At 43.6% G+C, this 11034-nt stretch overlaps 1 protein-coding gene across 2 annotated transcripts in view; it reads right to left on the reverse strand.

Moving 5' to 3' along the window:
• Positions 1-11034, reverse strand: part of LOC138962062 (1-phosphatidylinositol 4,5-bisphosphate phosphodiesterase gamma-1-like) — an 89386-nt gene that overhangs the window by 71714 nt on the left and 6638 nt on the right. For both annotated transcript variants that reach the window (XM_070333770.1, XM_070333778.1), the window contains exons 2-3: positions 5804-7115; positions 2566-2886 (exon numbers count right to left, since the gene is read on the reverse strand). In XM_070333770.1, coding sequence (XP_070189871.1) covers positions 2566-2886; positions 5804-6134 — 652 coding nt within the window. In that variant the 5' untranslated portion in view covers positions 6135-7115. The remainder of the gene's footprint in view (positions 1-2565; positions 2887-5803; positions 7116-11034) is intronic.

Below are 11034 nucleotides of genomic sequence, written 5' to 3' on the forward strand. Positions count from 1 at the left end.
GGGAGATCTAAAAATAGTAACGTGCAGTGACCTTCTAAATATAGTAACGTACAAACGGGAATATCGATTGACGCCGGCGCACGAAGGAAGGGAGATCTAAAAATAGTAACGTGCAGTGAAAAACGAAAATCGGTTCAGCGCTGCGCGCTGAGAGCACGTGTTGAAATATCTCATCGATCAGGTTGTGTCCGGGGTCTCTGTCAATAAGCCCACCAAATTTGAAGCAGATCCATCGAGAACTTTGGCCGTGCATGGCGATCAATCACACACACACACACACACAGACACACACACAGACACAAGTCGTATATATATATAGATGCTATGCGCCAGTGATGTATGAATGCTATTTATTTTTGTTTTTATCACACAGCAAGCTGCTTTCCTCGTGTATGTTTTATGTTCATTCATGTATTGTACACTTGGCAATAAATTATCTATCTATCTATCTATCTATCTATCTATCTAACTATCTATCTATCTATCTAACTCTGCCTTCCACTTTCTTTCCTCCCAGTGTTTTTTACAAGTCACACCTTCCCAACAGCTGGTCAGCATGCATTTCCCTCCGCGGGCCCCTCCGTCTGGAACTCCCTGCCGCTTGAGCTTCGCCAGAGCCCCTCTCTTGACGCGTTCAAGAGTAGGTTGAAGACTCAGTTCTTCCCGTAGCTGGCTGCGACTTTCATGCTCGACGTGATGTGTTGTGCCCCAAAAGACATTCTTGTGCTGTGCTCTGTGAGAGGTGTTTTCTTTGTGCTTAATATTATTTTGTTTGGACCTAGCTATTGATGTGTACATTGTTGTTAAACAGTTGTTTGTTGTATGTTTATCAGGGTTTGCTAGTGTGTGATAGGGTTCGTGTCCGTCTGTAGATGTTAGTTTCTTTGTTAGTCCTGTGTTGACAACTCTTCGACAAGCGCTTAGAACTGTACCCACGGAATACGCGCTATATAAGCTTCATATTGATTGATTGATTGAACAGCACCATTTCACAACGAGAATACGAGCACCGTAGCCAAATGTTGACCAAGTACCGACCAGTACTCAGTAGTGTAAAAGCAGAAAAATGAGGGGCGGGTGGCGACATGGGTGGGTTTAGGCGGGTTACAAGGGCGGTATTGAAATTTAAAGGAGGGAACAAAGGAATTCCCTAAGACACCTCAACGTAAGTTTATCCTTACTTCCTCCCCCCACCCTCCCTCTCGTCCATAGCGTTTCTTTTTTTCCTGTTTCTTTGGATCGATCCCAGTTGTCAAAAGTTGTTAAAACGAGACACCGGCCAAGGCAAGCACAATCTGTTGAATGTTGAGTGGCGGTCCAGGAACACAGACAGGAGAGCACTCGACTGATAAGGGTGAAGGGTCCTCTCGCACACATAACACGCTGAAGGCAGATATGGTTGTAGTGATTTATACCCCGACCCCGTTAGCAGAGGGCTGAGGGTACAAGACAGGCTTGAGACCAAGGGTAGGGCGGATGATGGCGAGAGAGGTGAAGGGACGGGGAATGTTTTCAGTGCCGTGTGCCGGGCTGTGTGTGAGCAGTGCCCGCCAATGTTTAGCTCAGGCACCGTCGCGGCAGACGCGCCTTAGTTCTATGCAGGAACATGCAGCGCGCTATCCTGGACATCAGCTGGCCAACTGTCGTCCTCATCTCCAAGGCAGACTGATATCAAGATGTGTAAGTTACACCCGCCTTCAGGCTCAGGCATTTTCAAATGCTCGACTGACTCAAGACTAAAGAACTGAGTGCTGTCTCGTCAACAATCTGAATGACATGCCATGCCAGTAAAGTCAGGGAGGATTATCAGGTACACACCCTTTTCAATAACGGGGGGTTCATTGACTGAAGGCATTACTGGTCAAAGCAATAAATACCTTCACAGAGTCCTACAGCACACGAGAGAGAGACATACAGACAGACAGACAGGCAGACGGACAGACAGGCAGACAGACAGATACAGACAGACAGAGACACAGACAGACAGAGACACAGACAGACAGACATACAGACAACGAGAGAGAGAGAAAAAACAGAGAGAGCGACAGAGAGAGACAGAGAGTAAGAGAGAGAGAGAGAGAGAGAGAGAGAGAGAGAGAGAGAGAGAGAGAGAGAGAGAGAGAGAGAGAGAGAGAGAAAGAAAGACAGAGACAGAGAGAGAACGACAGAAAGACAGAAACAGAGACAGAGAGACAGGTCAACGGGTGGACAGACAGACAGACAGACAGATAGACTGAGAGGCACATAGACAGGCACGTATGAAAGAGCGACCACATTGCACCCACCCGAGATGGAGACAGATCAACAGACAGAGAGAGACAGAGCCAGACAAAAAAACTGAGACCGTCAGATACACAGATAGAGACAGATAGACAAAGACAGACAAACAAACACAGACAAGACACTTGCACACAGTCTCACACACACACACACACACACACACACACACACACACATACACACACACACCGACTCCATCCCTACCCCCCACCCCACCCCACCCCATCCCCCCCCCCACCCAACAACCCAACCCACCTCTTCCCCACCCCTAGCCCCGACACTGACCTGAAATCTCTGGCGGCTCGCGGAGGGAGCGCACGCACTGCACGAGCCCGAGGTCCACGTTGACAGTGAGGTGCATACTCTCGGGCCTCCTCTTGAGCGAGAAGACTGTCACCACCACGCCCTGCTGCAGCTTGCTCACACAGCTCTGCACGAGCGCAACGTTCGTCGGGTCCGCCGAGTAGATGTTGGTCATCTCCTGTTGTTGCTGCTGACCCGGAGTCTGCTGAGGTGGTGGGGCTTGTGATGGGTTGGGGGTTCTGGGTCCTGAGTCTGGCTCCACGGCTGGCTGGTACTGGCCACGAAGCGCTTGTGGCGGTGAATCTGCACAGATATGATATTGCGCGCGGCCCCAAAAAATGGGTCACGACAGAAAAGAATGACATTTGAGTGAAATGTTTTGCCATCGCCACGGGACATTGCAAATAAATAGGTTTTTTTCATTGCTACAACCATCTCGGGTACATTGTAAGTGAATTGTTTTGCCATTGATACGGCCATCTCAGGGATATTGCAAGTGAATTGTTTTACCATTGCTACAGCCATCTTGGGGATATTGTTAGTGAATTGTTTTGCCATCGCCACGACCATCTCAGGGATATTGCAAGTGAATTGTTTTGCCATTGCTACAGCCATCTTGGGAACATTGTTAGTGAATTGTTTTGCCATTGCTACAGCCATCTTGGGGATATGGTAAGTGAATTGTGTTGCCATTGCTACGACCATCTCGGGGACTTTGTAAGTGAATTGTTTTGCCATTGCTACGACCATCTCGGGGACATTGTAAATGAATTGTTTTGCCATCGCCACGACCATCTCGGGGACATTGTAAGAGAATTGTTTTGTCATTGCTACGAACATCTCGGGGATACTGTAAGCAAATTGTTTTGTCATTGCTACGACCATCTCGGGGACATTGCAAGTGAATTGTTTTTTCATTGCCACGACCGTCTCTCGGGGACATTTAAAGATAATTCAGGGCATAAGTTACTTGTGTCTGCTGTGTTTCTTGTGTGCCCACTTTAAAGGCCGTTCTTGCGAATGTTTTATTTTGTTCTGAATTAAACGTTCCCAACATTTAATCTTTTTAGGTTTTTTTTAGTTTTGAAAGAGTGAAGTTTAAAGCCGCCAGGAGTATTCAAGCAAGGCGACGCAATCCTTCTACTGTGTATAGACCATAGGCCTATAATTATAAACTATATTTAACATAAAATGTGTGGTCTAACCAAATTTCAGGGGCGCAAATAACTGTTTAAGCAAAGTCGAGTTTGTATGTACGCTAGATTCTTAAAAAAGAGATCTTTCGTTTTATACCACACTCAAAGGCATTTCAGCTTAGGCAATCAGCTAAATACGTGATTACATGGGTACATTAATTAACAATCAGCGACTATAGTTAATCAGATTCGTTTTGCTTTTTATCTTATCATATCAGCCAACGGCAGATGCTTTACCATTTCCGCCTTAACCTGACCGGAAACCAGAGAAAGTTTATATTGCGACCTTGTTTTAAACGAATCTATTGCTGCTACAACATAAATACAGACTTCCAAGCTAATCCAGTAGTATATCGATCTTTGGTACCATCTGAGGAAAAAAACACCACAGACAAGAGACAGCTAATTGTGACCCTCCACCACGGAATAATTTGCATGTCACCTTTGCATGATTTTTATATTTTTACATTTTCTTAAAGAGATTTTGAAGTTCTATCCAGTGGTGAAAACCGTTTCAGAAAAGAGCGAAAACGTTTTGAGTTACAAGCCTGTGACTAAGGTGATCCTCACACTGATACCTTACACGCCCCGGACGTATATAAGGCCTAGGCCAGAACCCTACGAGGGCCCGGGTAGCTCAGGTGGTAGAGCACTGAACTTGTGATCGAGAGGTCGCTGGTTCGAATCCGGGCCGGGACGGACACGGGTCAACTTTATGTGCAGACTCAGAGACGGTATCCATCTCTCACCCCCGTGTCACCACAATGGCACGTTAAAGATCTTGGTCATTCTACCATAAGTGCAGATGGCTGATACCACCTAAACACGCAAACATCAAAAAGCCGTGTGGGCGTAAAACTCGAATCGTATAAACCAATTCATGTCCAATATAGGCAATTAAGACCTGACGGACAATAAGCCCCTTAAAATTTACTACTTTTTTTTTACTTACCTACGAGGTGACATACGACTCATTAATGTGGTGGAGGGTCACAATTGTGACAACAACAAAAACACACACAAAAACCACTTGTTCTGGTAGGACTACCAGAGAAAAAATATACCATCCGTTTTTGTAAACTGGTACGGCCGACCAAACGAAGCAGGTGAAAATATGTTGGAATCTTTTACTTTCTTTTCTTTTAATTTCTGATGTTACCATGGCGTTTTTAGTGCGTCTAGACCGTTTTATTTGCCAGGAACGCGGAATTTGCCTGTCGGGTCGGCCGTTCCCGCCAGAGAGAACATTTGACCTTGTTGCATTAGAAGGTATTAGGTGAGCTCACCATTCAAAGTTTTATCAAATTAAGTTGCTTGCAAACTAACAACAGTCTGTCAAATGTGTTGCATGCAGACGATGAATATGTTGTCACATTTGTGTCTCATGCAGACATCAATCCATGGTAAAAAAAATAATGTTTTAGTTTAGCATGCAGACGATGAATATTTTGTCACATTTGTGTCTCATGCAGACATCAAATAATAAATGTTTAGCAAGCAGAATATAAATAGTTTGTCACATGCAGACATCAATCCATGGTAACAAAATAAATGTTTTAGTTTAGCATGCAGACGATAAATATGTTCTCAAATTGTGTCACATGCATGCATGGTCAAATAATAAATGTTTAGCATGCAGACGATAAATATGTTCTCAAATTGTGTCACATGCATGCATGGTCAAATAATAAATGTTTAGCATGCAGACGATAAATATGTTGTCAAATTGTGTCACATGCAGACTTCAAGCCATGGTCAAATAATAAATGTTTAGCATGCAGACGATAAATATGTTGTCAAATTGTGTCACATGCAGACTTCAAGCCATGGTCAAATAATAAATGTTTAGCATGCAGACAATAAATATGTTGTCAAATTGTGTCACATGCAGACATCAACCCATGGTCAAATAATAAATGTTTAGTATGCAAACGATAAATATTTTGTCACATTTGTGTCTCATGCATGGTCAAAGAATAATGCTGTACACACGGATTCATCAAGCATGCCTCTCTGTCTCGTACCTGGTGGCTTGCCGTTGCTGACAGGAAGAGGCGGTGCCGCAACTGGGGGCAAAATGGATCCTCTCGATCCCTCTGGAGTTGTTGAAGGACCTCGCAAAGGACTATTAGCCCTTGGCGGTACCGGCGCTGGGTGCTTTGGATGGGCGATAGCGTACACGTCTGCTGTTGGCCTAGGAGGGGGAGGGGCCATTTCTTCGGGCGGCATATCGGCATCATGGGACGGCTCCCTTGGAGGCCGGGTGGGGAGGGTAGCGCCTCGAGGCCGTGGCACCGGGACTGGGGGCTGCGGAGGGGTCCTGATTATGTTCTCGTAGAGATCGTCGTCGCTCATCTTGATTCGTTGTACTTTTACAGATGTCCTAGGGTTTTTACTTTCTTTGTCGCTGGGACACAGTGTCAGTTACTGCCTACATGTTGTCGCTAAGTATACAACCTTATGCAGCGTCCGTGTAGACACGCAGCTCAAGGATACAGCATTATGATGCTCAGTAAACTGTGTTGTGCAGCGACCGATTCAACGACAAATCAAGGATGTAGCATACTGTTCCGAAGTAAACAGTCTTCTACAGTGTTCACTTGGATAAAATTTAGTATCACGGCTGCAGCATGATGCTACCAAGTAAATTGTCTAGAGTGAGTGAAATCAAGAATGCAGCATACTGTTGTTAAGTTAACTGTCGTGTACAGCGTCCATTTACAAACGAAACTTCAAGCATGGAGCATAATGAACAGCGTCCTTTGGGGGAACAAAACACGAAAATCAAAGATGTTGCCTAACGTGGCCAAATAAGCGGTCTTGTGAAAGCGTCCCACTTCATACGAACAACTCAGATTTGTGTTTTATGTTTGGCACCTAGGACTCTTCAATGCCGCCGTCAAGGCGACAGAAAATGACAGTTCTTCACATAAGTTTGATGATGTTCTCCGTTCTCACAACCAGGTCCACAGCTGAAGGACAATGCGCATCCTACCAGTGGTGCATTTTTGTGCTGTTAGCCCGTGTAAAACTTCCGCGTTCAGGGCGCTTTAGTGTGCATTCGAGGGTATGACTGATTTGAAAACAATGCGGATTCAACTACAGCTCATTACGTGCGCAGGACCCGGTCACAGACGATCGAGTGCTATGTGTAGAAAGGTCTAATGCTGGTTGGCCTAATTGTTTTGAAATTGCTGTCTTGTTTGCTAGATCCGGCAGTCATTCAGAAAATCCTTTGACAATCACTTAATCGGCTCACATCGTCGTCTTAAATACTGGAATCATTTCTCAATGACATTGATCCCAGGGTCTCTGTCTCTGGTCGTCTGGAAAAACCTGCAATGCAAAATGTTTATTTCGGTTTAGCTACTTGGTCAGTCGGTCAAGCTGGTTGATCGGGGAAAGAAAAGACACTTCCAACACAACAAGGTGTGCATGACCAACACACACACACACACACACACACACACACACACACACACACACACGCGCGCGCATACACACACACACACACACGCACACACACACACTAACACACACACACAAACACCCACACCCACACACACGCACACACAAACACACACACACCCACTCCCACACACATACACAAACACTCACACACACTAACACACACACACAAACACACACACACACATACACACACACACACACACACACACACACACACACACACACACACACACACACACACACACACACACATTCAAGTTATGAATATTTGTAGCAGGGTTTCAAAATAAGTGTTTTGCGGTTTCGATTAGTGACCTGGTGGTTTCATCTTGACAAACATGTCCAGCGAATTGTTATTCTCGTCCATAAGGCTAAAATGCACGTACCTCTTGATGTGTCAATCCTAAATTATAATAAATACCGAATAAGTTTGGACACCGGGGCTAGTAGAGACCTTTAATGTCATGGCATAGAAAATGACATAACCGAGTTGACTCTGCCCATATAATTTCCATGACGAATTGTACGCCAAAAGTAGTTGCACATCGTTTTTGAGGTCGATCATTCGACCAACTTAACAGAAAACAAAACAAAACACAACTTTACATGAATAACAGAGGTGGTATGCACGAGTAGGTTCCTGACTAAATGGGAACCAAACACTGGGTCGGATTGGTTGAAATCTTAAACAAAACTAAATTTCAACCAATTTGACTCAGCGCTTCGTTCCGACCCAGGTGAGCGCTATCTCGTGCATACTTTTCTTGGGGTCCAGGCGCGTCGTGAGAAATTCAAGTTTTACGCCCTCACGGCAAAGCCGTTGGGGGAATGTTCCCGGGTTTTACCCCGACTTTAGATGAGATACGCTAGCGTGTTTCGGTGGAATCAGCAATTTACACTTATGGCATAATGACCGAGGTTTTTTACGTGCCACTGTGGTGACACGTGGGCGGGACATGGATACTGCCTCTGGGTCTGCACAGGCGCGTGCTTATCGAATTCCAACATGTACATTTACCTGGTTTATAAGTCAATTTGACCGGACGGAGTCAGCTGACAGTCAATAAACCACGGATTTATAGGGAGTAGTTGGTGTACGTCCAGCAATGTTTACACCCGCTCTTGTCTCGTCCACACAGAGGAGAAGGGGGGGGGGGGGGAGGAGGGGGGAGGGGGGGGGGAAGCTTGTGATATGGCGCTAAAGGGAAATGTCAATATTGAGTGCAGTATCGAAATCGGCTCATGCTGCCTGAATGGCGGGGTAAAAACGGTCATACACGTAAAAACCCACTCATGCAAATACTTGAGTGAACATGGGAGTTTCAGCCCATGAACGAAGAAGAAGAAGAAGAAGAGATCACCAGAAAAAGAACAAATCGCGTAAGGCGAAATTACTACATTTAGTCAAGCTGTGGAACTCACAGAATGAAACTGAACGCACTGCATTTTTTCACAATGACCGTAGTCCGCCGCTTGTGCATAACGGAGTGAAACTGACGAGCCTGTTCAGCGCGGTAGTGGTTTCGCTGTGCTGCAAAGCACGGTTTTCTGTACCTCTCTTCGTTTTAACTTTGTGAGCGTGTTTTTAATCCAAACATATCATATCTATATGTTTTTGGAATCAGGAACCGACAAAGAATAAGATGAAATTGTTTTTAAATCGATTTCGGAAATTTACTTTTGATCATAATTTTTATATTTTTAATTTTCAGAGCTTGTTTTTAATCCAAATTTAACATATTTAAATGTTTTTGGAATCAGGAAAGGATGTAGAATAAGATGAACGTAAATTTGGATCGTTTTATATAAAAACAAAATTTATTACAATTTTCAGATTTTTAATGATCAAAGTCATTAATTAATTTTTAAGCCACCAAGCTGAAATGCAACACCGAAGTCCGGCCTTCGTGGAAGATTGCTTTACAAAAATGTCAATCAATTTGATTGAAAAATGAGGGTGTGACAGTGCCGCCTCAACTTTTACAAAAAGCCGGATATGACGTCATCAAAAGTATGTATCGAAAAAAAGAAAAAAACTTCCCGGGATATCATTCCCAGGAACTCTCATGTAAAATTTCATAAAGATCGGTCTAGTAGTTTGGTCTGAATCGCTCTACACACACACACTCACAGACAGACAGACAGACACACAGACAGACAGACAGACAGACAGACAGACACACACACACACACACACACACACACACACACACACACACACACACACACACACACACACACACACACACACACTCCACGACCCTCGTCTCGAGTCCCCCTCTATGTTAAAACATTTAAAACATGTAAAAAGAAGAAGAAGAGTGTAATGACTCAGGTCAAAAAGAACGAAAGCTGCAGGTACTAGCGGTTTAATGTGTAGATTGTCGGTTTACCGTTTAGATTACTGACGATGTGCATCTCAATAAAGGCAGTTGAGCTCCGTTACCATCGATACCGCTACAGTGGAACCCCCCTTTTAAGACCCCCCAATTTAAGACTTCCTCTCTTTTAAGACCTTTCTTTTTAAGATTGTGTGTTCATACCCTCTGTAAATTTACCTCCATTTTAAGACTACCTCATTTTTACATTTAGTCAAGTTGACTAAATGTTTTAACATAGAGGGGGAATCGAGGCGAGGGTCGTGGTGTATGTGTGTGTGTCTGTGCGTGTTTGTGTGTAGAGCGATTCAGACCAAACTACTGGACCGATCTTTATGACATTTTACATGAGAGTTCCTGGGAATGATATCCCCGAACGTTTGTTTCGATAAATGTCTTTGATGACGTCATATCCGGCTTTTTGTAAAAGTTGAGGCGGCACTGTCACACCCTCATTTTTCAATCAAATTGATTGAAATTTTGGCCAAGCAATCTTCGACGAAGGCCGGACTTCGGTATTGCTTTCTTTCTTTCTTTATTTGGTGTTTAACGTCGTTTTCAACCACGAAGGTTATATCGCGACGACTTCGGTATTGCATTTCAGCTTGGTGGCTTACAAATTAATTAATGACTTTGGTCATTAAAAATCTGAAAATTTTAAGGACCTGATTTTCTCAGATTTTGTAAAGTCTCAAAAGGGAGTTCCGCTGTATTTCAGTAACGATAAAACAAGTCGCGTAAGGCGAAAATACAACATTTAGTCAAGCTGTCGAACTAACAGAATGAAACTGAACGCACTGCAATTTTTCAGCAAGACCGTATACTCGTAGCATCGTCAGTCCACCGCTCGTGGCAAAGGCAGTGAAATTGACAAGAAGAGCGGGGTAGTAGTTGCGCTGAGAAGGATAGCACGCTTTTCTGTACCTCTCTTCGTTTTAACTTTCTGAGCGTGTTTTTAATCCAAACATATCATATCTATATGTTTTTGGAATCAGGAACCGACAAGAAATAAGATGAAAGTGTTTTTAAATTGATTTCGAAAATTAAATTTTGATCATAGTTTTTATATTTTTAATTTTCAGAGCTTGTTTTTAATCCAAATATAACATATTTATATGTTAATGGAATCATGAAATGATGAAGAATAAGATGAACGTAAATCTGGATCGTTTTATATAAAAAAAAATTTTTTTTCAATTTTCAGATTTTTAATGACCAAAGTCATTAATTAATTTTTAAGCCACCAAGCTGCAATGCTATACCGAAGTCCGGCCTTCGTCGAAGATTGCTTGGCCAAAATTTCAATCAATTTGATTGAAAAATGAGGGTGTGACAGTGCTGCCTCAACTTTTACAAAAAGTCGGATATGACGTCATCAAAGACATTTATCGAAAAAAACGTCCGGG

This window comes from Littorina saxatilis, linkage group LG1 (assembly GCF_037325665.1).
Source record: "Littorina saxatilis isolate snail1 linkage group LG1, US_GU_Lsax_2.0, whole genome shotgun sequence".
Lineage (NCBI taxonomy): Eukaryota > Metazoa > Mollusca > Gastropoda > Littorinimorpha > Littorinidae > Littorina > Littorina saxatilis.